General features: G+C 31.2%; 4 protein-coding genes and 1 long non-coding RNA gene across 5 annotated transcripts; 3 read left to right on the forward strand and 2 right to left on the reverse strand.

Annotated features, from left to right (window-relative positions):
• Positions 1 to 1,587: 1,587 nt before the first annotated feature.
• On the forward strand, positions 1,588 to 5,327 carry LOC103857280 (probable hexokinase-like 2 protein). The gene is made up of 11 exons (XM_009134483.3): positions 1,588 to 1,865; positions 1,926 to 2,076; positions 2,159 to 2,413; positions 2,481 to 2,639; positions 2,707 to 2,805; positions 2,880 to 3,010; positions 3,101 to 3,182; positions 3,421 to 4,640; positions 4,770 to 4,814; positions 4,953 to 4,995; positions 5,105 to 5,327. The coding sequence occupies exons 1-8, from the start codon at positions 1,588 to 1,590 to the stop codon at positions 3,736 to 3,738; spliced, it is 1,473 nt and encodes a 490-aa protein (XP_009132731.1). The 3' UTR covers positions 3,739 to 4,640; positions 4,770 to 4,814; positions 4,953 to 4,995; positions 5,105 to 5,327.
• On the forward strand, positions 4,435 to 5,350 carry LOC103857383 (cytochrome c oxidase subunit 6a, mitochondrial). The gene is made up of 4 exons (XM_009134588.3): positions 4,435 to 4,640; positions 4,770 to 4,876; positions 4,953 to 4,995; positions 5,105 to 5,350. The coding sequence occupies exons 1-4, from the start codon at positions 4,526 to 4,528 to the stop codon at positions 5,146 to 5,148; spliced, it is 309 nt and encodes a 102-aa protein (XP_009132836.1). The 5' UTR covers positions 4,435 to 4,525; the 3' UTR covers positions 5,149 to 5,350.
• Positions 5,351 to 5,660: 310 nt separating this feature from the next.
• On the reverse strand, positions 5,661 to 18,443 carry LOC103857503 (EPIDERMAL PATTERNING FACTOR-like protein 2). Its single transcript, XM_009134739.3, has 3 exons — positions 10,023 to 18,443; positions 9,902 to 9,936; positions 5,661 to 9,827 (listed from the first exon to the last, which is right to left on the reverse strand). The coding sequence occupies exons 1-3, from the start codon at positions 10,102 to 10,104 to the stop codon at positions 9,576 to 9,578; spliced, it is 369 nt and encodes a 122-aa protein (XP_009132987.1). The 5' UTR covers positions 10,105 to 18,443; the 3' UTR covers positions 5,661 to 9,575.
• A 310-nt stretch (positions 18,444 to 18,753) lies between these two features.
• Positions 18,754 to 25,712, forward strand: LOC117132012. The gene is made up of 2 exons (XR_004455413.1): positions 18,754 to 23,276; positions 23,390 to 25,712. It is a non-coding gene; the product is annotated as an uncharacterized LOC117132012 (long non-coding RNA).
• LOC103857600 (homeobox-leucine zipper protein HAT22) lies at positions 25,438 to 26,936 on the reverse strand. Its single transcript, XM_009134846.3, has 3 exons — positions 26,318 to 26,936; positions 26,142 to 26,221; positions 25,438 to 26,052 (listed from the first exon to the last, which is right to left on the reverse strand). Exons 1-3 carry the CDS (start codon positions 26,768 to 26,770, stop codon positions 25,737 to 25,739), a joined length of 849 nt encoding a protein of 282 aa, XP_009133094.1. The 5' UTR covers positions 26,771 to 26,936; the 3' UTR covers positions 25,438 to 25,736.
• Positions 26,937 to 27,101: the final 165 nt, after the last annotated feature.

A 27,101-nucleotide genomic window follows, 5' to 3' on the forward strand; every position in this document is an offset into this window, starting at 1 on the left:
ACCATCGCGACACAGATCTGAAAAAAGAACGAAAACCATGTAAATAATTACATTTTTCATGTGTAAAGCTCGTTTCCAACCTTTTCAACCGTCCAAACTCCAAATATGAGCAAAAAGAAGCATCTTTAACGATTCACTAATGAAGAAACTCGAAAATATGAAGTTTGTGATTATGAAAATGATAGTTATGAGAGTTTTTTAGATGGAAATGTAGAGGAAATGAGAGGAAATGAAGTTTTTTGGGTTAGAATGAGAAAAAAAGTGGTTGAAAATTGAATTCTAGAGCTTTAGAGCTCAAAAATGGTGGTTCATGGTGGTTGGAAAAATTGATGATGATGGCATTTTTGTAAATAAGAAGAAATGGTTAGGGTGTATTTGGTTTTTTGTTAATTTCGAAATTAATAAAAAAAATAAATAAAAATGGCAATTTTGTGAATAATTCAAAAACATAAGGATAGTATAGAAATTTTATTGATGAATAGTATGAACAAAAAAAAAGGGGTTGGTTTTGGATTTGACTTGAAAATATGGGTTGGTTTTGAAAAACACCCATATCCATATGCTATTGTCATTTAAAAATGTTAAGCATTTCTCATTATTTATATTTTTTTGTTTCAGTTTTCTGTATCTCTTATTGAGCTAATGGGTAGATTAGGATGTAAACATTAGCTCAACAGGAAAGACACAAAACTGAAAAAAAAACGAATGAATAATGATTAATATTCTCTTTGTTCCTAAAAGATCCATGTTATAGTTTTTTCACATTTATTAAGAACATATATAAAATTGTATTTTTCAATACATTGTTTTTCTTAATTAACTATTTCCAATAACTTTTAACCAATGACATTTTATTAAACACAATTGTATTTTTTGAAAAATACAATTTTTTATTAATTAATGTATTGAAAATGTAAAAAATATATCTTTTTGAAATATTTTGTTTTCTAAAACATAGATCTTTTAGGAACGGAGGGAGTACAAACTAATTGAAAATATAAACATCTTTAAATGATAAATTAAATTTGTTACAGATGAACAACCAATGTGACTTTTGTAATTTGATGCTTGTTTAAGTCATTTAAGTTTAATCAGTAGTAGGTTGGGCTTGATTTACTACAACAGTTGGTTTTGTCATTTAAGTTTGATTAATTTAAAGAAGTTTTTAGTGGATGTTCTTACAAGAGGAAACATTACATTTTGAGGTGGTCAAAATAAATTTCTCGCGCGGGAGAATAGACGGTGTTTGTAATTGTAACCGAAGAAAAATTACATAATGCCAGCTCCAACAGGACTATAGACAAATCGATATCAAACCAAATTTTAATAATATACTGCTATGTGTTTGATTACAATTAATAAGTTACTCTTTGCTTAAAATAGAGAAAGACCAACTATATTGATGACCCGAAAATAAAATTTAGTAAACCGATTTATAAGAAAAAGTAAATAATAAAAAAAGTTGAATGATTCAAACTTGATACGTAAAACATGCTAACAATAATACTACATGAAGAGAACGCACCTTATCTTCGTGAGATCATTAATGTATTGATCGGATAACGAAAAAAAAACTGCATAGGTAAAATGAGTAGGAAAGTGGTGGTTGTGGCCGTCACTGCTGCAACGGTTGCAGCGGCTGTAATAATAGGTCGGTGGATGCGTAGGAAGGAGCGGCGGCGGAAACAGACGCAGCGCATTTTGAGGAAATTTGCTAGAGAATGTGCTACGCCGGTTTCGAAGCTGTGGACGGTGGCGGAAGCCATGGTCGCCGATATGGCCGCCTCTCTCGCAGCCACCACCGCCGCCGAGAGTCGCGGTTCCCTCAACATGCTCGTTTCGTTCGCCGGTTCTCTCCCTTCAGGGTAAGAAGAATCTCTGTTTTAGACTGAGAGTATTAGATGGTAACGTGTTTTAACTTGTAGTGATGAGAAGGGGTTACATTATGGAGCAAACTTGCGAGGCAAGGAACTTCTATTGTTACGTGGAACTTTAGGAGGTAACGAAGAGCCTATTTCCGATATACATAAGCAGGAGATTTCGATCCCTAAGGATGTTTTAAATGGTTCTTTCAAGGTATACAATATATCTAGATGGTTCCTTGGATTACACGCTAGGTTACTTGAAAGTTGAAACTGAAGTTATTTTTTTGTTTTAGGAGTTGTGCGATTTCATATCCTTGGAGCAAGTTAAATTCCGTGGGATGAATCCTGGCGAAGAAACTGAAGACGTTAAGAATCTAGGGTTTACGTTAACACGCTATGTCGAGGAGATTAGATCAGGTTCAATCTCGGCTATACATAGAAAGAGTTTAGCAGATGGTGATGATGACAAGGTTTTGAAGGAGTTTGTGAATGATATGAATGAATCATTGGATAGACACGGTCTGAAAATTCGGATGAACATGGCGCTGGTAAGCCGGTCTAAAGATGTATAACTATTTTTCGATGATGTAATGAGCATATTGGTTTTGAGATCAGGTGGATGACACAATAGGAATATTAGCTGGAGGAAGGTACTATCACAAGGATACTGTGGCTGCGGTTACTTTAGGTATGGGAACCAACGCTGCTTACATCGAACAAGCTCAAGAGGTTTTGAGATGGAAATCAACGATACCAAACGAGCAACAAGAGATTGTAAGTTAAGATACTTTCATCACACATTGATAACCATCAAGTGATTGTGCATGGTACGATTGTATAGGTTATTAGCACCGAGTGGGGAGATTTCAGATCTTGTCATCTTCCTCTAACTGAATTTGATGCTGCTCTTGATGCGGAAAGCTTGAATCCAGGAAGCCACGTAAGAACACTTATTGGTTAAACAAAGTCATGTTTTGTGTGTTTTGAGAATATTTTTGGTTATGCTTCTTCAAGGTATTTGAGAAGATGGTGTCTGGAGGATACTTAGGGGACATAGTGAGAAGAGTTTTGCTAAGAATGTCTGAAGAATCTGCTCTATTTGGAGATATACTGCCTCCAAAGCTCAAAACTCCTTACATTTTAGGGTACCTACTATACTTTCTAAGACTCTTATACAAAACTATAGATTATAACAATCATTGTGACATAATGCAAGATTTTCCTAACGTGTTTAGGTCGCCGGATATGGCTGCCATGCATCAAGATATATCTGAAGACCGAGACATCGTAAACAAAAAGCTCAAGGAAGTTTTCGGGGTAAGTATCATAAGACTTGGTTGTATTTGAAGTCATTTTATTTAAAACGTATTGGCTTTTATGTTTAACAAAGTTCTTTTTGCAATTTGTAAGCGCAAACTCTAAATAAAAAACTGAAGGGAAGATGTTACAATGTGTAAACAATGTTGATTGATATCAAGAAAAAAGATTGTGCTGAAAACAAGCAAACCTTGAATATTTTTTGTATGAACTACCCGCATATGTATATAACATGCAGATCATGGACTCAACTCTTGCGGCGAGAGAAGTGGTGGTTGAAGTGTGCGATGTAGTAGCGGAAAGAGCGGCTCGTGTGGCAGGAGCAGGAATAGTTGGGATGATAAAGAAGCTGGGAAGGTTGGAGAAGAAGATGAGCATTGTAATAGTTGAAGGAGGACTTTATGATCATTACAGGGTATTTAGAAACTATCTTCATAGCAGTGTTTGGGAAATGCTTGGCGACGAGTTATCAGATCATGTCGTCATCGAACATTCTCACGGTGGATCTGGTGCCGGAGCCCTTTTCTTTGCCGCTTGCGGTAACGTCAAAATCTAGATGTGAAACAAAAAATGACAATCAGAGCGAATATCATTATTTATTTAAATTCTATTTTAATGTTAGCTTCTAAATATTATTTTTCGATCTGTTGCATCACTTGCAAGAAACTAAATGCTATTTAAATAGTTAGTTTCACATTTCTTCTTTAGTATTTCTACTTGTCCACTTGCACTATATTAAAAGTCTACTATCAATCATTAATTTATATAATTATTATTCTTTTCTATTCATAAAATGTGTCAGTTACACACTTTTCACACATATGAAAAAATGATTAAAATACACTAATGTTTTATTTAACTACGTCTATATTTGAGATATATAAATTTATTTATTAGATCAATAAATAAGTATAAATTGCACTAAAATTATAAAACAACACTATTTTTGTAACAAGAAAAAATGGTAAAGTGACTTTTTAAAGGAATGTAAGGAGTAATAAACTGTTTTCTCTAGAACTTAGATTTTTTGGATATAGAAACATTAAATAAACTTTCGGTAATAAAACCATTACTAGACTAAGTGAGATTCCACATATTGATCAATGATCAGAGTTAAAAAACATATGATCTTGGGCGCTTTGATGATGCTAGAGCCCACTCTGTTGTAACAAAAGTAATAATATGTAACTGCAAGTATAATGGTGAGATGAAACAGCCCACATAACACAAAGCCCATTGGGCTTTTCAAGTAATGTTTGTCTTAGGGTCAGCCCTTGACTCTACACTTGAGTCTCACTGTTCCTTTCACAACACTTCCAGAGAGAGAGAGAGAGATCAGGAGAATGGCGACGGCGATTATACGCTCAGCTCTTTCCCGAGCAGCGATCACCGCAGCTCCGAAGACATCCCTTGCCCCCAAGCGAAGATTCTCATCTTCTGCCGGCCTTGACGATGCTTGTAAGCTCCGGGTTTCTTAGACTGTGTGAATCAAATCAGTTTCTCGGTTCAACAAATCTTCGATTTTTTTATTTTTTTAAAACCAAAGTCTTGATTTTTGTTGTTGTTGTTGTTGTTGTTGTTTAACAGATGAATCTGGAAAGTGGGAGAGCATAACATACTTGGGCATTTTCAGTTGCACTCTTATAGCCGCCTATGTTCTATCCAAGGGTCATCAACACGGCGAGGATCCTCCTGTAAGCTAACAACACTTGTATTGGAGCTTTTTTGATGGCTTTATCTCATTTCACATTCTGTTTTCTTTGTTTACAGACGTATCCTTATATGCACATCCGTAACAAGGAGTTTCCTTGGGGTATGTAACTTTTTTGTTTATATTGGGTTTTAGATGTGACAAAGAATGTTTTTTTTTTTTCCGTAAGTCTTGGTTCTTAAGTTACTCTGTTCTGTTTTACTGTTCTTAGGTCCAGACGGTCTGTTTGAGGTGAAGCACAACGAAGGGCACTGAGATGTTGCGTCTTTGCAATAGTCTCGTCTTAGTTCACTTGTTAGGACTTAATATGCTTTATCGGATTTGTTTTATAACTTTTGTCAGATATTTGCTATTCTAATCTCCTTTCATGTGCTGGAATATAAGAATATGCTACTTTGTTTTGTGTCATCATTAAAGACTCTGATTCAATCTCAGTAAACAAGATATTGATGCAGAACTAGTGATAAGTGTATACTGAGGAAGAAATTTTTAGATCAGTAAATCTTGAGGAACACTATTTTACATAGTGGACTTGATATGTTCTTGATCCATGTGGGTCAAGTCTGTGTCAGTAATTTTGTAAATTTTAACTCTCTATCCGACTGTTTTGAAGTGTCATCCTCTGCTTCCTTTATATCAGAATGTGATTTGCTTTGCTGGTTTGCTAGATTCACTCTTGCTTTCATCAGTATTTTTGCTCATCACTCTTGTCTTGGGTATTATTTGACTAATTAGTAGATTCCACCAGCTCTTTTTTTTTCTCACTGTTGATGTAATTCTTCTCTGTAGCTTCTTCATTACTGGTCCCTGTAGTTTTTTCAAATTTATTTTGAAAAACGACTATACAAATTTTGGACGATTTACTCGTGTGATCTATCTATCACAAGAATTAGGCCGTGTAACTCATTTATTACATAGATTTTTTAAAAAAAACTTATACACCATAGCCAGTAAAATACTGGACCAGACCGGATCGCACTGCAAGTTTCAGCTCGTATTGACGCTTCTAAGCAACGACTCTTCGTCAAGCCGTAATGGTCCCCATGAAAGTGCCCTTACAATGACCTATTTGCTCCACTCACGCAAATGTCTAGTTTTTTTTTTCATTTATTTAAAATTCAGCTTTAAAATGTATTTTACATCATTATTTTATCCGATTAGATCAAGGATCAAGGAGATATCGGAGATTAAAGAAAATATTACGATGAATAACATTTCTGACCCGTTACACTGATTTTTTTAAGGATCAACTGCATAAAAGTACAACCTAAACCAAATTATAAATATAAACCAATTGCTTCAGTCTAACCAAATTACGTATACAGTATACTCATATTTTATTAAAGTTGTAAGGATTTTTCATCTTACAGTGATATAGTACTCATGCAGGTTTTATTTTCTCCGTCCAATATAAACTTTGAACTAATTTAAGAACCCTTCATGGAGCTTCTTTCAAATTCCAACCCATGTAAGTTTATAACAGTAGACAGACCGATCTAATATTGTCACATTGTTGGACATTTTTCAATATGAGTTGAGCCATGCTGTGATGGTATAGTTGTAAAAATGTCATGGAGGCTATACCATTAGTTCCAAGTTTTATCATGTTGTGTTCATATATTTAATTAACCACAGGTGTGTCCACTAATAATGTAAACTTGGGAATGAATCAACGAATTGGTGCATATACATATTAACCGGCAAGATATATATATATCCTTCAACAAAGAAACAAAGAAAAAAAAAATATATGTGTAGGGTATTGATAAAAAAGAAAGCATTGTTTATTAATATACATAAAACCAATATGAATATAAACATTTGAGATGTTGACAAAAGAAGACACATTTGGGATGTGTTTGCTATTTTCCAAATTAAAGACCAAAATCTATATATATTTTTTTTTTGAACTTTCCAAAATCTATATTGGACCATTGGAATCTCCTCCATTTATTTCCTGTACGTAAGATTTGTCTTCAACTCTTTCAAAATAATTATTCTCTGCATTATTTAAATCAGTTTTGTCTAGACTACAAATATATAAATATATGCTTAAATGAACTTCTATGCTGCAAAATTTTTTTTGGTAAAATTCTATGCTGCAAAATTTTAACTTTATCCTGTGAAATACTGGATTCAAAACTGGATATATATATATATATATAGTACGTATCAGAGTGATCAACTCTGCCTAACTTTTAGGTCACGACGAAATATGGTTGACCATTCATCCATATTATTTGAAGTAATGAAATAATCTATTCACGATCTCATATACGATCTCATAATATTACTTCTATCGCACGTGGAAGCATTAACCATCTCATATATTATGATGAACAAAGGTATGTATCGTACAAGAACAATAAATTAGGTATGGAGCAATGGACGTCAAAATAGATCATTGAAACAGAGAAAGTGATTATGGATATGTCCAAAGTGCATCCACGTGATTGTACCTTGTCAACTGTGTGCTTTAACGATTTTATCTCCAATGGCTAAATCTCTAACCTTTTTATTGCATCCATAGTTCCAAGGAAGTGATGCAACAAAGAAGAGATTAAAAACAGTTAAACAAACGGTAAGAAACAGAAACAAAAAGAGATGGGAATGGCCATTGTATTTTATGCTTTGGAACTCTCATTTTTTCCTTCTCTGTCTCTTCTTTCGAGTCTTTTCATTTTGTCACTTTGCTTTTAATGGGTTTAACGATCGTGCGACAGTGTGCAATCAATCTTCTACAAAGTATAAACATATCATGTCGGCGGTACACATACTAGCAAAATTGATTTAACAAAGACATACTCAGAATGTTATATAATACAATTGTAAGGTGGAAGTTTTCTGTCTCTTCTTTCGAGTCTTTTCATTAGTTGGTATTAGGGCATCTCCAACAATGACATCAAATTTGGTGTTGAAATCACACCAAATTTGGTGTTTTGGTGTTAATTTTTTTTGTCACCTCCAACAATAACACTAAATCTTACACCAAAAGTAATATTATATATTATTTGTTATTTTCAGTTTAAAACTTTTATATTTTTATTATTTGTAATTGATAAATAATAATTTTGTTACATCTAGATTATATTTATATTTTATTATTTGTAAGTGATAAATAATAATAGTTATTTACTAATTTATGGGATGGATATTAAAACCTTATCAATCACTTTTAGTTAATTAACAACTAATCATTTTTTGCATCTCATAGCATTGATGGAAGTGCTCTAAGGGACTCATTTTGTAGATATCATATTAAATATTTGGAGCGGCGTTGAAGATTAGTTAAATCGGGAGCACTGTACAGTGGCAGGCGTATACTGACTCTGATTGACACAACATGGGTCTCCACCCAATTCCAAATATGTTTACTTATTATTTAACTATTGAGTAGCACTATTACTTAGTAATAAATGAAATGAAAACAAACAAACAAAAATGAAGTAAAGTCATTCAAAGGAAAAACAGTAGAGAGATTCAAGACTGTTTGCTTTGCTTGATTTGTGAAATGGGTAAACCCCACAGACAATAGCACACATCTTCTCCTTTTGTTTTGTCAATTCCCTTCTTCTTTCCACATGATCAATCCCATCATCTCACACTCTTTAATTTTCTCTATGCCTAATAGTGTTTGTCCCAATCTCATATTAACTTCTACATGTTAATGTGTATATATTCCAGATGTTAAATCTGACTAAAACGAAAAAACATGCTATAACTTATGGCCTACAAATATAAATTGATCATTGACTTAAAAGTAGACATAATACCTATCATCGTTTTGTAATATGTAGATGCTGATTAATCGTTTAATATGTCTCAACCTATGAACTATTCATATCATAGTACATTTATCACAATGTATCCATTAGTTTTCTTCCACTGCTCAATTAGTCAAGATATCTTATTTAGTTTTTTGGTTTCAGATTTTCTTTGAATATTTCATTCAGGAAAATACAAGGATGTCATTTGGAGTAAATAAATTACCAGCGGTCACTAAATAAATTACCAGCGGTCACTAAATAATTTAATCCTTTGCACTACTGAAACAAGTACTAGGACGCAGAAAATCCACCAGTGGTCACTAAATAGATTAATCTCTTTTTTGAGAAAATAAATTAATCTTTTTAATAAAAAAAGTACAACCCAAATCCAATGTGATGACATAGTCGTTAAAACGGCGACGTTTGACGACAGCAAAACGACTGATTATTTGTCCATCATCTATGGAACTTGTTTCCAACCATAAAGCTCATATGAACATGGATAATGTTATACATTTACATAGATGCATACGTACGTGTGTGATGTAACTTTCATCCACAAAATTGGTATTTGTCAGAATCGTCTTGAAAATAGGTTTCCGTGCGTTCTGTTTACGATACGTGTTCTTCTAATCATATTTCCTTTATTTTAAAAAGATTTTACTTTTACGATTTGTAAAATCAAAACCCATTATCTATAATAACAAAAACAAATCAATTTGATAACACAAGTTTTATTTATCTCTGTTGTTTGTTAACTACAGTATAATAATAAACAACATCAGAATCAAAATAACGCAGAATTTTTAGAAACTCTGGAGATTACAACTAAAGCATATATATGTACACAGATATTTTAGAAATTGAACCCAAAAGCGAAGAAATAAAATTATCGATCAAAAGTAAGAAATCTCTTTAAGGGTTATAGATAGAGTTACCGCATTTGCATTTCCAGCTCATTGGTTTATAATTAGTACTGTCGTCTCCTCTGGTGTAATCAAGATTGATAATCTCAGAGGAAGGAGAGTGATGGAGCTTTGTTTGAGGATTAGTAGGAACTTGTATTGCTTCACAGTGTCCACACGCACGACATCTCACTCTCTCACATCTTGGTGGACTTGATCCTATTAAACCTCTCATCAGCATATTCTGGTCTTGATCACCTCCCTGGCCAAAATTAGTGACATTTTCAAAACCAATTTAATTAGAAAAAAAAAACAGAGGAGGTTGGAAAACTGTACAGTAGTGGTTTCATACGAGCTTGGTTCGGGTCTGCCTGAAAATGTCATAAGAAGTAAAAGAAGAATAAGATTTTGGAAATTTTGGTCTGAAAATATGGAAATGTGACGTTGACCCATTTACCATTAGCCATTAGACTGAAATAGGTCGAAATAAGAATCAGCAAAATCAGTAGACAACTTGACATTTTCCTGCACGACGCCATTTTCAAACACAAGGTCGGTTTGCAGTTACTGGAGAAACAATCGGACTTTCTCTCTCTTCTCTCTCACTGCGTCTTGATGCGTAGAAGAAGATTTTTGTAAGTAGGGAAACAAAAGGAGAGTGATTATACTTTGAAGGGGAAATAAATTTTTCCTAAACTATACTACACGCACGGACATATACGCATGTAAGCGTTGTATATGACTTGACATGATATATAATATGTTAATATATGAATATTATTTATACTCTTTTGTATCATCACAACGTCAAAGATATGTATAGAGAATATTTAAAGACGAAAAATACAAATATACCGGAATCCCCATATTTTATATAAACTGTTTAAATTATGATGTGTAGTAACGGGAGTCAGATTCTATTAACATATTATACAAAAATAAGGTGAAAAGGAGAAATTACGTAGGTATAAAAGAGCAGGGTGAATAATTTATTTTGACGTATAGAGAACAGTTGGATGTCAAATAATTAAACAAATAAAATACTAGAATACATGAGAAAGCTAAATTAAAATTTTGAAACGATAAAATAGATTAAGTTAAATTAGTGTATAAAAGAGACCATTATGAATCTAAAAGAAAACAAGAAAATAAAAAGATAAAGGTCAAAAGACAAGGTTGCTCAAAGAAAATAAAAAGGTCAAAAGACAAGAAATTTAAAGGAAATTTGTTATTTTCTTTGTAATCTTAAAATAAATATTCAGGGATTTTAATAAAAACTGACATTCCTCCACAGCTGTTTAGATTTAGTAGTTTTTTTAATTACTAGAGTACTTTATATATTATATTATATTCTCAGTAATTTATAAAATTGAGTGGCTTTTTGAGTTGGAAAATTGTATTATATATACATGAAAAAAACTTAAATACACTAAGTAACCAAAATTTTCCTCACTTTCCTATTTTTTCTTCCTATCTCTTTCTACTCTCTCTTCCAAAATCTAATTTTTCTTTTTTTTTTGGTTATTTGGCAAATAAACCCTTTTGAGTTCTGGTTTCTGCGGTTTCTTGTGGTAATAGACTGACTGGAGCAGTAAAAGGACCCACCTCACCTGACCGGCCAATACAGTGCGTCCTTGCCTTTTCGTATTCTTCTCACCAAAATTCTTACATATTCATTATTTAAATAATTTCTGACTAAAAATAAATTGATTAAAAAATATTCATATAGAACTGTGTCATCACGTTTCGCTCACGCTTCCCAATTCTATTTTTTCCAATGATTAAAACAATTATATTCTCAATTGCTATGTGCAGTTAACCGCTGTTAAACATTTTATTTTTTTAATTCAAGCTTAAACATTTAGGTGGTGTAGTAAGTAGTATATTTGAGTAAGCTTATGAAAACATGCTCGTTTGCAACCAATAAATAAAAGCTCAAACGGTCAAACGCTGACAATAATTTATAGATACCAGCTATTTTTGTTATTTTTTCAAATATACTCAAATAAATAAATCTACTTTTCAGAATATTTTAGAAAAGGTGTTGGACTGAATAACTAACGATCCTAAGCCCATTTTTCGTGGGCTGGCTATTCTACTGCAACAATCATAATTCTAGCCGGTTCGTACGTAGCATTCGGCATTTTGTAAAGACCATATTTTAGTCTCCTTGATGTGAGCTCGTATCCATGTCATGGGCCTGTTATCGGCTTGTTTCCAATTTATAGAGACCAAATAGATTGGTAGTTCCACAACAGATACATAAATGGGTCAAATATGGAATACTATGTAAAGCAGCAAGCCAGCCACCTCTTCACATGAGCCCATCAATAAATTTTTAGAGAATAAAGTTTCAAGCAAGTCTCTTATGTTGATATTTATGGCGGGATAGGTAACGCCAATGATGAGGATGGCAAAATATGATGAATGTGATGACAAAAAGTATGATGGTATTAGTGATTTATGATCAAATGAGATCTGCATGGGAATCACGAGTGGCTACAAAATAGGGTTTGATTTGATCAAAAAGTAATTAATATTAGGTCCATTAGAGAAAACTGGAATGGTCCAAATTTGTATATCTTCTCTCCGGGGAGAATTGATGAGTGGTGGTGGCTAAGCATCTTATAAGCTAATGCTTTCTCTTTTCGCTTCTTTTATATGCAACTTGAAGCTTCCATAATGACAGGTTTTTTGGCTGTTTCATCTTTTATCAGATGTTAATAACATAGTAGTTTATATATTCTGTAATTACTAAATAGGAGAAGAAAATGAAAAGTGATGATGTAATTTGATAAACAGAAACTATATTGCAACAGTTCACAACAGTATGGAAGTTGGGACATTATGTAAAAACTTTACCTTCACCGTCCCTTTTCTTGCTTTTATTTTCTTAGTTTCTTTAGTTCCAAAAAAAAAATATCTTAGTTTCTTTACTGTTCATCTTAAAACAATGGCTACTAATCTTAGACTCAATGTGAATAACCTAAAAGACAATATTTTTTTGATGAAACACAATAAAACCATACAAAAACCTAAAGCAAACCGTATTACACTGAAAGAAAAATCTAAACGAAACAACTCTAACAGAATTCACACAAAAAAGAGATGAAAAACAGATTTCTCACTTAACTTTCATCTCATATATAAAAGAAAATTTATGAAAAGATATTTAACAAAATATCCACATCAAAAAGAAAAAAAAGAAGAATTGCGCTACTGCACATATTATTATAGTTTCTTATGTGTCAATGAATCAAAAAAATTATCTTGATTCAGTCCTTAAAACGCCACAGTCCCATACGTCTAAAATGATAACAATTTAGCAATAACAGCATAAACTAACTGAGAAATCTTCCTTGCTGTTTCAAAAGAAAAAAAAAAAATCTTCCTTGCTAATCTTTTATTTTTGTTCAACTCTGCCTTGCTAATCAACAACACGTATACTCCATTTCGTTATCAAATATTGGGATTTTATGGTACATCAGATTCTTTTAAAAGGATTTGATACGTTAAAATATAATTATACATAATATTTTGTACTTCAAGTTTTACTAGTTAAAATTTATACGTTATATTTCAATTTTATATGCATATGAAAACTAGACCCGAGCATTTTAACCTGGACTCGAAAACCCAAACCGGAACTGATCCGAAAATATCCGAATCGAAATCAAACCGAAAATATATAAGTATCATTTGGATCCAATTTTTTTTACCCGAAAGAACCAGAATCGAAAAGAACCGATCTGATAAGAACCAATTTGTATCCAACTTAAAAATATGTATATCCAAAACTATGTTTTTTGTGTTCTATTTTATATATATTATTTTATGATTTAGTTGAAATACCTTTTGTTGACAATATTTGTTATTATTTTGTAATATTTTTAAGTAATATGAAGCTTTAAAATGTAAATTTAAAGTTTAAAATATTTTAGTTTAATTATTAATAGTTTAATTTAGGTTATTTTGTGAAATTTTAGATACATATGATAAATATCGACTAAATTTGATGGAGTTTGATATTTCATGTTCTTTTTAGATCTTAAATATCTGGATCCGATTCGGACCAGAAAATTACAAGTATTTTATAGGTATTTTAGTTATAGACCCGAACCGACATGAAACTGAAAAGAACCGATCCAAACTCGAACTTAAAATTTACAAATACCTATTGTGTCCAAATGTTTAGGATACGAAAGATTCAGACCCGAAAAAACTGGCCCGAACTCAATCCGAAGACCCGAACGCTGAGGCCAAATGAAAAAAGTGTTCTTTTTCTTTAAAGACAAAAAAAAAGACTGTGTTCTAAAATTCTAATATAGGGATGTAATTACTAGAGGAACATGAACGCCCACAATGTGATCTTGACTCAAAAGGAAGTGTTCCACGTGTCCATTTTTCTACTAATGATTTGACTCATTGGATCATGAAATTCATGGATCCAGGTGTTGTTTGGAGATTTGAAACGGTAAACTCTATATGGAAGCTTTCACTTACTCTTGTAAAAACTGAAAGATAGGTAGTTTTTTTTTTTGAAAGAGTGAAAGATATGTAGTTTTCTTTTGCAATTAACTTCTAGAGAAGTGTTTTTCTAGTACAGTGTTATTAAAAACTACGACATAGATTATTTCCAAATTACCCCTCCCTCTATTTTATATCAATACACATATAATAAAAGTTTATTTCTTTCAAAAATAATATTAAATAATAATATAAATATTATAAATGCAAATATTAAAAAATTTAATTAGTTATGCGGTTTTTAATAAAGATTAAGTTACCTACATATGTGAAAACCTTATGTGAAAACCTTATATGTTATAAAACGACAAAAACCATATAAAATATATGTATATTTTTTGACTGAATAAAATATATGTATATTAAAATGGAGAGAATAAAAAAACAAATTGGATGTTGTTTTTCTTAGGGAAATTGCACTAGATAGTAAAGTTATAGGTGGTAATTAGGTAGGTGGTAAAGGTACTGTACATTTTGAAGTAATACCAAAAGTGTCCCTAATACTATAAGAAAAGTAAATTAAAGGACATGTGTTTCACTTACTTGCTCGCTCTCTGTGTTTGACCAACTCAACGCTCTCTTTCTTGTCCTCCTCCTTTCCTCTCTTTTTCATTTTTGTTTATTAAAATGAATAATCCCAACTCCCATTTCCAAATCCATCATCGACCGTATTCCTCGTTTTGAATCGTTTTGTTAGTTTAATCTTAAGCGCCATCATGGATGTGTGTTTCTCCCCAATTAGAGTCACTGGTACCACCAGCAGCAGCAGCAGAAGAAGTAGTAGTCAGACCAACAACAACAAGAAGAACCCTAAGTCTAATAATAAGACTCCTCCTCCTCCGGAAAACAACAACGACAAGCCCTCAACAACCACCAAGCGGAGAACCGGGTCCGTCCCTTGCGGGAAGCGTACCGAGTTTGGATATGCCAAAGACTTCCACGAGCAGTATAGCATCGGGAAGTTGTTGGGTCATGGTCAATTCGGGTATACTTACGTTGCCATCCACAAATCTAACGGCGATCGGGTCGCCGTCAAAAGGCTCGATAAGAGCAAGGTAGTATTATTTTCTGCGGTTTAGAGATTTTTTTTTTAAATGAGATTTTTTTTTGGGATTCTCTTTCCTGCAAAAATCCAAAGAGATTTGATACAATTCATATTTCAATATATTGTTTCTCTGTAAAAGTAAATCTCATTTTTTAGTTCTGTCTGAAAAATATGTCTGCAAAATCTCATTATTTGATCCCTTCCGGATCACCAAAACTAATCTATGTAAAAATCATCGTTTTATATCTAACAATAATAAACTACTCCAGTAACATATATTTGTAACCGGTTATTTCCGTTTTATAAATGCAATTTTAGGTTTCGGCCGCCATTGAACATATATCCGGTTTTAATATCTAAGTACTTCAAGTATCTCAAATGTAACCGGTTTAGTTCATTGATTATGCTTCCTCTTCACTTGTAATAAAAATCAATTTTGTTTCTCAACCCCGGTAGCAGATCATTAAATACGTCTCAGCTCAAGGACAGATTGGCAAATCAGTACACAAATTACTTGGTTCTGCAAATAATTAAAAAAAATGCATAGATATGCAATTACCACGCTGAATTTTGATTTCTACCTAAATAGGCCTTTCTCTTATACCCAAAAATGTGATTCATGATTAACTAATTAAATATTTAAAAATCTTTTAACTATGATACTTAGATTAACGATGCAAGCTCCTTATATGCAATAAGAAACAGAGAAACTGCACAGTACAAAATTGCCTCCGGTTTAACCTATACTCCAAGAAACTACTCGTATAGTTAAACCAAGATTTCGTTTCTATATAGTTGTATATTCTATATTTCAGTACAGTTTGTAGTTTTGATTAATTTTGGCCAAAAATCAAAAACAACTTTGATATCTTAGGTTATATTAGATAAATTATGTAAGGAAGTATGAATATACCAAAATTAATATATTTTAATAAAAACAACAAAAGGCTAGAGATTGTTGTAGAATTGACAGAGAGTCCGGAGGAGGAGGGACAAAATCACATGGTTCTCCACATTCTATGCATCAATCAATTACTTAAAAGGGTTCAAAGTTCTTTTAACTTGGCACATCACAAGTGAAGCAAAATGGGCATACACTACCATATATTTTGCTTTTTGACTAATCATATTATATGTTATCACATGCTATGAGCCGCATCTAGTAAATCTACTATGTTCCAATTATTCAGCAGTCTCATCTCTTCTTTCTCTTTTATGGAAAAATTAAAACTCATTTTCTCGACAATAACACTAATTAAGTAATGCATACATATGTATATATGTTAATATATTGGCTTTTATATTAGCGTTATACAACTTATATTATTAGATTACTAGTTAACCGACAGCATGTGGTCACTGTTAGTTGGAACGAACTTTATATCTTTTGTTTTCTAGATATTCTTGACCAGAAATAATAACTTAAGCTTTATACTAAACCAACAAGTCCTGCAAATTAAAACGAATTACAAGCTTCTCTGAAATCATTATAATAATTATGGATAAATTTCATAGTTCAATATATATTCCGGATAGCAAAAAGCGGTCATAAAAGTATAAACTACTATATACTCTTTTTTGTTTGAATTTTACAGAAAAACGTTATATTACACCTGATTATCGTTTTTTTTTTAGAAAAAAACCTGGTTATTGTTGATATGTTCTTTTAGCATAAATATGTGTAGCTCAAAACTCCAAAAGCATATGCTTATCGTCGATGTTTTAGATGTGCGGATGCCAGAAAAAATTAAACACAAGGTCTCGAAAATAAATCATGATGTTTAAGGTAGTTCCTTAGACTATTTACAACTTTACATAATACCCCTTTAAAACTAGACTAAAAACATAAAAGTCATATATATACCATCGTCGGTCGCTTGTATATATGTAAAGTTAATTGAAATTTATTCGGCGTCATCAATAAAATCGCGCAATGGTCCGTTCTCAGGACGTCTTGAGCAAGCAACGTTGATTAGCTTCAAAATTTTGATCTTCGTCTAAGTAGCTCTCTATAATTTTGCCACTTTTTTAATTGGTTAATCTTTCTACGCCAAATATATTAACTGCAGTTATGTTATATTCCATCAGTTTCAAATATATTGTATCATTTTAGCTTTTATTTTTATGTTTCATAGAAAAATGTTATTTTAATTCAGATTTTAAACAAAATTTATAGTTTAACAACTATTATTTGGATTCACTAATAAATATGAAAAATTATGCATTATATATAACCGCTATGTTGCACAAATCAATTTTTTTTGTAATTCGCGTGAAAACTCTAAATAACATTTACGCTGAATCTATACTATTAAAAATGAAGGATTCTTAAAAAATCTATTTAAACAAGGTTGTTAGACCATTTCATTAGATTTAAATATTTTTTGGATCTCACTTTATATTTCTCTAACTATAAAAATATTTTACATAATTTAAATAAACTCGTTTATTATTCTCCCATAATCTATTATATAATTATTCTAATAATAAATATCCATGAATATATGACAAATTACTCAAACATGTTTACACATGACGTGATCATTACCACTGATATTACGTGTATACGCACACCAAATAACCTAATGTGCACACTACCACAATCGAATGGTATGTCGATGTAGCACTTTAGGATCGAATCCACAGAGACCAAATCTTACACTTTATCTTTATGGGATCAGAATCAAGCTAAAACAATATGGGGGTTTTAAAGTTGAGGAATCGTAACAAGCAATTAATAGATTGAATTAAAGTTTTCAGATGATTAAAAATGCTAGCCTAGGGTGGTTTGATCGGGTGTTAAACAAGTGTGAGCCAAACAATTATTCAAGTTTAATTAAGAGCAAGTCTAGAACTCGGATCACTCAAGTAGAACAGCCCACTGTCGTGGTACTGCTCCCTATGCTGATCGATCTTGATACCTAAACTCTCGTTTGGATCAAGATGCGACAGCAAGCAATAGAGATCAGGTCCGATAGGTTCACCAAACACCCTAATATCTACTTTCGCTGATTAGGGATGCTAGGCTCATTCATAACAGATCTAGCAACCTATTACACGGTTAATGAACAGGTTAAACCTATGATCTAACATTAAGCAGCCAGATTAATGCAAGCATTAAGAACAGATATGAATGAATACAATCAATGGTTTCACTTATCTAGGTTTAACTCACGGATCTAACACCCTAACACCCTAGACTAAGCAAGTTGACTACTCAGCCATGAACAGAGAAAACACAGAGATCAATTCTGAATAGGACTTCATGTAAATAAAAGAGATAGAAAGAGTGTTCAGGATAATCTTCTCTATGGTGAGAGAGATGGAGCCTTCTCCCTTTACAATCCAAAAGCACAAAAATCTCCAATGGTTTTCTTCTGTCTAGAATAGCGTAGAATGATCAGGAAAAATAGAAAAAGGAGATATCTCAAAGCCACAGGCGGCTGGGAGAGAAAATAGAGAGATTAGGGCAAATCCCGAAATAGGTTGTAGTTTCCTTAAAAATCTCTGCCGCTGGAACACTCACTCGGAACAGTCACTCGGGTTGCTCCGCTATCCGGAACAGTCATCAAGACTGTTCTGCGTGAAAACCACCAAATTGCATTGTTTCTGCCTCTTTTGTTCCAGCTGGTCCATCTCCCATCCAATGCAACTCCAGACCTGTAATGACTCCAAAAGGACTAGGAAGACTCGATAAAGACTTGAAAACCAATTTAAAAGCATATATACAAGATGTATAAAACACCATATATCAACCACATATAGTTCCATTAATAGTATAAAATTTTCAATGGTTTAGTTATGTTTAATATAGGTTGTAATGGAGATTCCTCCAGCGTATAACAATATTTTTCATTTTTATGTGAATTGGAAACTAAAAACCTTAATGTCAATTATTCAACTATGAAACATCAATTTAATCTTACATTCTTATATATGCAATCAATTATTAAAATTTGATTTTACATTCTTATATATGAACTAAATGATTAATCTTATCATTAAAAATATCAAATGGATCTAAACGGATTGGAATTAGTAAAAATAAGACTGGTTTAAATAGAACATTTTTATTTATTTTACAGCTTCTAACAACGCATATGATACTCTTTATTGAATTTTCACAAATGTAAAATATCTTACGCTTTAAATCGGATAGTTTAGGTTGTTTGAAAAAAATATAGGATAAATGATTAACTATTAATTATTTCAATAAAAATATTTGAGTCATTATTATTTTTTGCATAATTTGGTTTATAAATAGTATTTTTAGGATATTTAGTTATTTAGAAATTAAATATTTATAGGTATATAATTTGTATTTTAAAATTTTAAGTACTCATTTGGTTCTCATTTCGGTTTCTATTTTTTGGTTCTAAAGATATAGGATATACTCGGTTATTTATGAGATTCAGCTTAATTTTGTTTTTTTCAGTTTGGTACGTTTCAGTGTATCCGGATAAATATACTCAAACCTATATATTATCTTATATATAAATTATATTAGAAGAATTTATTTAATTTAAAAATAAATCAGCGTTTTTTAAGTGCAGATCAAAATCTAGTTGGATATTATATAGGAGTCAGGACTATGGGTTTTGGGACAAAGAAAATAAATGAAGAATTTCCTATAGCCACCATTAGTTACTACTTAAAATCAAACTAAATAATTGGTTAAATTATTACAAAATAAAGCAAAAGTATATATATATATATATATATATACTATCATATTGATATTTGGTAAAGATAACGCGTATAAAGCTATGACACGATAGTTGTTATCCTAAGTTCCTAATTTGCTTTTCAAAATATCAAATTTAGCAAACTAATTGACATTCATGAAATTAAAAATACTATTATTTTGGAGTCTTCTACCAAATTCATACTTACAATTGAAAAGTCGGAACAAGAATTCGACAAACCGACAATTTAACCAGCAATAGACACGTGTCTTTGCTAATTCCTAATACACTGATAACGTTCATGCACACGTAAGGCAAATCTACCAATCATTAAAAGGAACAACGAGTCACCTGCATAAGTATAGTAATTAATAACATATGATACTAATCTTAGTACACACTCGTATCATAATAAAATACATGCCCTCAATGACCAGTGACCACGTATATTTGAAAAGTGATTAATAATCTTCCAAGTCTGAAGTCGTCAAATGCTTATAGTAAAATATACAATAGTTTCTGCTGATTCAACTATATGCATGCAGACAGTGGTGGCCTAGCATCATATCATATCATGCCTAAAGCAAAGAAAAAATAATTACTTTATAGATGCGTAAGCCAGGTTCATACTCCGGTTCATAAGTATATTGTAAACATTTTTTGCCACTGTACTAGAGACAGTTTTGAAAAATTTTGGCACTCTTAAATATATGATAAAATTGACGCCTAAAAGGGATAAAATAAATCATCTATAGAAAATCACTAATCAGATAAATTGGGGCTTTTTTTTTGTAAAATGGCTTTCATAGATAAGTTAGATTTTTTTATAGCATCTTCGCTTTATTGATTTCAAATAGTAACAGATTACATAGAACATAAATTACATAGAAGATAAGTTTGGTTTATAACCAATATTCTGTGCTAATTTTTTTTTTTTTGAACTCATTTTTGTCATAAAATTAACAGTTATAGAAAAATATAAAACAATTTAAGAACAACGGTTTAAGCAAAAAAAAAAAAACTTAAGACTAACGGTAGATAAGTGGTTTTCAACAGAACAGATAGTTCACAATCTATTTGACAGATAGTTCACATTTTTTTTTGTTGATAAAAAAAAGGATAAGCAAAGATGCCCTTATTAAAAAAAAAGACAAGCAAAAACTTATATTTACTTCAATCAAAAAAGAAAATAAATTATATTTTGGGTAGCGTTTTCTCGGTTATTATTATTCTAAACCTGGAAACTAAAAAAACTACCACTGAAATACGGATTAAGCATCATAGAGTTAAACTAGAATTTGGATTAAATTTTCTTATAAAGTAATAATACTAACAAACCTAAGACCCTGATTAACTCAAGTCTCTTAACTGAAGTTCTTAGTTTCAGATAAGGGATGTTCTTAGCTTTTTTTAGTTAGCTAAAAACCGTTTTTTAAATAAGAGATATAAGAGACATATTTTAACCGAAAAATATAAAAAAAAATATCAAATCATAAATTAAGAATTTCGGTTAAAAGACCACGGTTAATCATACCCTAAAGGAAAAATATAAAATAAGAAAACATGACACCAAAAGGGAATCAATCTGTGAAAATAGATTGAGTTTCCGAGAAAGTCACCGATTTTCCGGAAAGTTATCTCATCACTAAATGGTCCACCACCATAATTTCAGGGTCACCAATCTTATTATGTTCAATTTCAGGGTCACCAATCTTATTATGTTCTTGGGTACACGCTCGTCATCACATATGCATTATAAAAATAAATTACAATCTATAATAATTATATTATGTCTAATTCATAATTATAATAGCTATAAATTAATAGTAAAATGTTTTAATAATACAAGTAATTTTATAAATTAAATTAGTCACGGATAAAATCAATTATCTTTCTCTTAAAATTGTTTAATAATATTTATCTTGTAACCAAATAAATATTATTCTATTAAATAGTACTCCTGAGAACATACATCCATATTACTTGTGGATCGATCTCAACCGCATATCCATTTTGATTTGGGGTGTCCTTTTACACACAGTCTATGTATATTAAATAATTTTATTAGATGTTAATCGTTATCAAAAATTCAAAATCAGTTTTATTAGGTATACGGCACATCTTGCACCACATATGACATCTGAGAATTAAACGGTTCGTTGCAATGATATTATTAATTACTCCATCTAGATTTTAAATATTGATATTTTAGGATTTACATACATGTTAATAAAATAAATACATATTTTAATTTATTAGTTTTTGTTAATTTTATTGATTCTGAATAAAGTTAATCACATTTATAGATTTTATTTATGTTTTAGATATAAAATAGAATACATTAATTAAATGTAAAATATCAATCATTTATTTTTTTGAAACTGATATATCAATCATTTATATATAAAAGAAACTAAAACATCAATCTTTTGTATATAAAGAGGGTATAAGTCTATGACAAGAAAGAGAGAGTATAAGTCTATAATTTACCTACTGTGTTCCAGCAAAAAAAAACTATGCTTAGATTTTGCATTAAAACAGTTTTAAAATACTCCATATTTATTATGCTTAGATAAACTGCATCCACGCTAGTGTTATACATTTACGCTTGAACACTGGTTAAGATTCATTAATATGATACATCATGTGTTCTTTTTTTTTTTTGGCAGCTTACATCATGTGTTCACGAATCGAGTAATTACTTTCTGAATATTTCTCGCAGTCGTTTACGTAGATATATTAATAAATACATTTCGTCTTCATAGATATGGTAATAAATACATCTCGTTTTCATGTTTTAAGTAAATAAAAAGGAATATACGTGTATAATAAATATAGGTACCATGAAGTATGAAAAATCATATAATTAATCCGCAATGTATTTAATAACATGGTCGCGAGAGGAAAAAACGAAGAGAAAATCACGTGAAGCATGCCCCACCTTACCCCTTAAAGACAGAGCATCTCACCACTTCAAATCTTCAAGAACAATATTTTAAATAATTCTTTTTTTGTCAACAATATTTTAAATTATTCACTTTCCCTACTTATTTCTAGTTTTCCTTTCCCCCCTAAAACGTATCCTTTATATACTAAAGCACAAGTCACCTAACTAATCAGAATATGACATGTGGCAAAAACATTTAAAAATAAATATTGATACAAAATTATCTTTCTAAAAATCACATTCAAGTCCCGAGTTTTCAGTGACTCCAAATACCTACATTCCTAAAAAAATTCCCATTATAAACACCACGTTCAAAAATATGATCCGATTTAAAACTGCCTCTATACCTTCTTCATCTCTCTTCTTCTGCATTGCTTCTTATTTTTCTTTTTTCTCTTTCAGATATTCGCCAGATGCAAGAAAATCCATACAAGTCATATTCTTTTATTATTTGTTTCAGCTTGAAAATGGCATCTGAAGTCTACTCCTGTTTTAAAGCGTTGTCAGGTAACAATAAGTATCTCTAACTCTTTTATTTATAAAATTAGTATTTATAAATCTGTTTTTTCTATTGCCTATTTTAGGAAACTATTTGCCTTGCTTTAATCCAATAAAATCAGAAATGTAGGGGGAAGAAAAAAAAAATAAGCTTTAACAAGAAAGAAGTATATCAGGCCAAGATACAATCAAGCAAAAGATAAACTCAAATTACAGACAAAACGAAGGAGCATTCTCTGAAAACAATTGTATCCTTACTTCTTTTCTAAATAATTCTCTCTTACTCTTTAAAATTCTATATTATGTTTTTGTAGCCTCGAAGGTGGTTAAGCATTTTCAAATTTAAAGATGTGGAAAACAACAGCAGCAACAACCAAAAAAAAATAACACTCAACCGAAGGAAAACAGGTATCAACTATCTACAACTATGATAATGCAAATATAGTTTTTACAAATTTGTTTGTTATGGTTTGACAATTTCACTAATCTATTTGTTATGAACAGAGCATTTTCGACTATCTTAGGAATTTTTAGAAAAAAATTGTATATTTACGTACATGATTAATAATATTTTTTATTATATTAATCTTATCAGAACAGTCATTAAAACAATAAAAATAAAAGTGAATAGATTAAGCATGACTTTTTTAATGCAAACAAAACTTGACCCGTGCTAAGCACGGGATGGTAATACTAGTCGATGTATAATTCTTATATTTGGTATTAAAATTTTCTATTCGAGTTTGATATTTTTTTTTAATTTATGGATAATATTTGACTACATATGGCTCCTCTAGTTTGTCTATGTTACCGTTTAAACTTTATACTCTATTCGTTTCGTATTAATTATCGTTGTAAAAGAAAATTACATTACAAAATAAGTATTGTTTACTTTCAATATAAAATTTATTAATTTTATTCAGTAATTTATTAATTTTATTAGTTAAAATATGGTTAAATGTAAATATAATTATGTTTTTATATAAAAAATATATAAAATTAATTGTTTTTTTTAATTTGTATGTATAAACTTAAAACGATAATTAAAATAAAATAGAGAGAAAGAAAGTATATAATTTATTATTGTTATTGTTGGTTGAATAAATAGTGTTAAGTTTATGGAGATGTATCATTTCATTACACGTGAGCTAACCTCCTAACCCCACACCTTTTATCTCCCTCACTTATAATCATTCACACCCATCAAATGATAATTAAAAATGTTGCTTTTGGATATTCTAAAAATGAAATCATTTTCTGGAGCCATATAAATGTGTAATTTGAAAATGTTTAGTTTAAAATAATATTTCGATTTATGTTATCAACATAGTAATGTTCTGATTCAATGGGGGGGGGGGGGGGGGGGGGGGGGGGGGGGATTGTTGGCCTTTTTTACTACTACATTTACATTCTCTTTTCATCTTAATCACCACCTTTAACCTTCTCTAAATTTTGACATTCTCAATCTTTTATTCTTTTTACTTATAAGTGTTTTATTTCTTGGTGGGAAATTTATTTCAATCAATTATATATCCATTTTTGGGTTCTACGGTTGAAAACAAAACCAAGTTGGCACCAGTGTCTCAGTTAGATGAATGACCAGTAAAGAACAATGGACCATCGGAAACTTTGTAATTATTAATCTCAGTGGAAACTTTTACAACTATATACACGATCATCGTGTTAATAGAATAAATCTAAAAACTCATTTCCAACCCACTTTATTTTTCAGTTTAAAATATAATTTAAAATAAAAATATTATAATAATATTCTATTTTTACTTTATAACAAAGTAAAAAATGGGATTGTTCTCTCTATATATTTTTGTTTATCAATCTATTTTTACACTTTAAAATAAAATATTATTAATGTATAACTCAATTTTATTATAGGATTATTGTATTTTAGAGTGAAAATAAAGCCAACATAATTAGAAATAGTCTTTAAAAACTCTTTTAAAAAGAGCAAAGCGATCTGTTTAATAGTAAAGTCGTTGTAAGTGTGAACCTAAATTCTAATCCGGAACTATCCAAGCTTATGATAGAAAATATAATAAATCAACATTATACTCGCATGAGCAAACAATCAATTGTTAAGGAAGACGTAATAAATCATTGCAAAGTTGTAAAAGATTAATAAATATAATATTCATGTTTACTACAAGCAAAATTACATCGTAACTAATAATACATTTAAAGAAAAGAACCAAAGAAGATGGATTAGTAAGTACTACTAATATTCTTCCTTTTCTCTACAAATTGCAAACTATAATTACAAACTATTTTTTTCTTCATCAACCAACAATCCCACCGAAAAATAAAGTAGGATCGTTGAAGAGTCTTATCTATAAAGACTACCCATTTTCCCCAATTTTTAACATATGACTTTTCCCCTGGGAATTACCTACTAACTAATTTCTAAATGGATATATATAAAGAAAAAAACAAAAACAAATTAATAGTAAGTAATTAACAAGCTGCAGAAGGATTAGTGAAATGGCTGTAAAAGCGAGGCTTTGTGACGATGGAGAAAGCTCCCTTCCCCGTTTCTCCATCAACCGCCACCGTACCTCCTCCGCCTCCTCCAGCACCACCACCGCTTAGTCTCTCACAAGAAGGGCACATCGTCAAAGTCGCCGGCGGAATATGCATGTAAAAAGGCTGAGACATTTTTAAAGCCTTAAGATCTTGAAGCTCTTTTTGAAGCCTTCTATTCTCATCCGTTAAAGTCTCACAACATTTCTTCAAAAACTCACAATCCACTTCTGTTTGCTTTAGTTTTGTCCTGCCCAGTTTAAATTGATAAAAAAAATGAAGAACAAAAAAATAATAACTGGACAATAAATTTCTTCAATTTTAGTAAATTTTATTTACCTAGCTCTCCTGTTCTGGAACCACACTTCAACTTGCCTAGGCCTTAGATTCAGCTGTCTTGCAAGAACTTGTTTCTGCTTCTGTTATTTTATAGAAAACTTCATCAAGAAATGATCAACGTAAATAAGAAGAAATTGATTAGATTAATTAAAGGTAAATAATTAAATATATCATACGGGATTAAGAGTGCTATGAACTTTGAAGCTATCTTCAAGAAGAGCGGATTGTTGTTTAGTGAGCCTAAGCTTTTTACGAGCACTAGCACCTTCTTCGTCTTCATGATCATCACTTAATCTCGAAGACACCACTCTCTCCGTCGTCTCCTCCGCCTCTTCTTCGCCGTCACCGCTGAAAACTTCTCTCTCTCTCTTTACCCTTCCGCTGGAGAAAGATGAGACTCCGCTGTGAGAAGAAGTCTGCCGAAAAATCTGGTCTCCGGCGCCGGCATCGGTCATCTCAACCGCCTTGGTCTTGTAGCTCTCACCTGAGAGGCTTAGGGTCAAGGACGGATCAAAGTGGTGCTCAACGGTGGTGAAAGATTTTTTGATAGTATGATTGTAGTTATTAGGTGTTGGTGAGAGGCCTAAACCAAGAACAAGACCAGTGTTGCAAGAATCATCAAGACCCATCTGAAGGAGATAAAATGATCTTCGAACTTTCTCTTCTTATAACCAAAGCTTCTTTTTAATTTGTTTGTCAAGAAATTCTTTTGGTGAAGTTTGGAAGATAATTGGAAGGAAATGAAACGAAGAGGCTTCTCCTTTAAGAAGGAGACGAGAGGGGTTTTTTTGGTTTTTTGTTTTAATATTTTTATGGGTGGGTGGCTAATAATTATAATTAACTCTATAATTGATCAAAGGAATGTATTCATTTTGCTTAGGTTATTTTCTGTATTTTTGAAAAAAATAAATGTGGGAACTTATGATGTCACAGTTCTCTTACCTTTTTATTTTCTCACTT

The sequence above is a fragment of the Brassica rapa genome, chromosome A01, assembly GCF_000309985.2.
Source record: "Brassica rapa cultivar Chiifu-401-42 chromosome A01, CAAS_Brap_v3.01, whole genome shotgun sequence".
Taxonomy (NCBI): Eukaryota; Viridiplantae; Streptophyta; class Magnoliopsida; order Brassicales; family Brassicaceae; genus Brassica; species Brassica rapa.

Excerpts from the sequence above, each read along its gene's own strand:
- LOC103857503 (XM_009134739.3), bottom strand. The coding sequence starts at position 10,104 with ATGGCGTCGTGCAGGAAAATGTCAAGTTGTCTACTGATTTTGCTGATT. Across the intron at positions 9,937-10,022 it reads TTTCAGTCTAATGGCTAATG|GCAGACCCGAACCAAGCTCG; the intron begins GTAAATGGGTCA and ends TGACATTTTCAG. Across the intron at positions 9,828-9,901 it reads GCTCGTATGAAACCACTACT|GGAGGTGATCAAGACCAGAA; the intron begins GTACAGTTTTCC and ends AATTTTGGCCAG.
- LOC103857383 (XM_009134588.3), top strand. The coding sequence starts at position 4,526 with ATGGCGACGGCGATTATACGCTCAGCTCTTTCCCGAGCAGCGATCACC. Across the intron at positions 4,877-4,952 it reads AACACGGCGAGGATCCTCCT|ACGTATCCTTATATGCACAT; the intron begins GTAAGCTAACAA and ends CTTTGTTTACAG. Across the intron at positions 4,996-5,104 it reads TAACAAGGAGTTTCCTTGGG|GTCCAGACGGTCTGTTTGAG; the intron begins GTATGTAACTTT and ends TACTGTTCTTAG.
- LOC103857280 (XM_009134483.3), top strand. The coding sequence starts at position 1,588 with ATGAGTAGGAAAGTGGTGGTTGTGGCCGTCACTGCTGCAACGGTTGCA. Across the intron at positions 3,011-3,100 it reads AAAACTCCTTACATTTTAGG|GTCGCCGGATATGGCTGCCA; the intron begins GTACCTACTATA and ends TAACGTGTTTAG. Across the intron at positions 3,183-3,420 it reads AGCTCAAGGAAGTTTTCGGG|ATCATGGACTCAACTCTTGC; the intron begins GTAAGTATCATA and ends TATAACATGCAG.
- LOC103857600 (XM_009134846.3), bottom strand. The coding sequence starts at position 26,770 with ATGGGTCTTGATGATTCTTGCAACACTGGTCTTGTTCTTGGTTTAGGC. Across the intron at positions 26,222-26,317 it reads TTCATAGCACTCTTAATCCC|AAGCAGAAACAAGTTCTTGC; the intron begins GTATGATATATT and ends ATAAAATAACAG. Across the intron at positions 26,053-26,141 it reads TTCCAGAACAGGAGAGCTAG|GACAAAACTAAAGCAAACAG; the intron begins GTAAATAAAATT and ends TAAACTGGGCAG.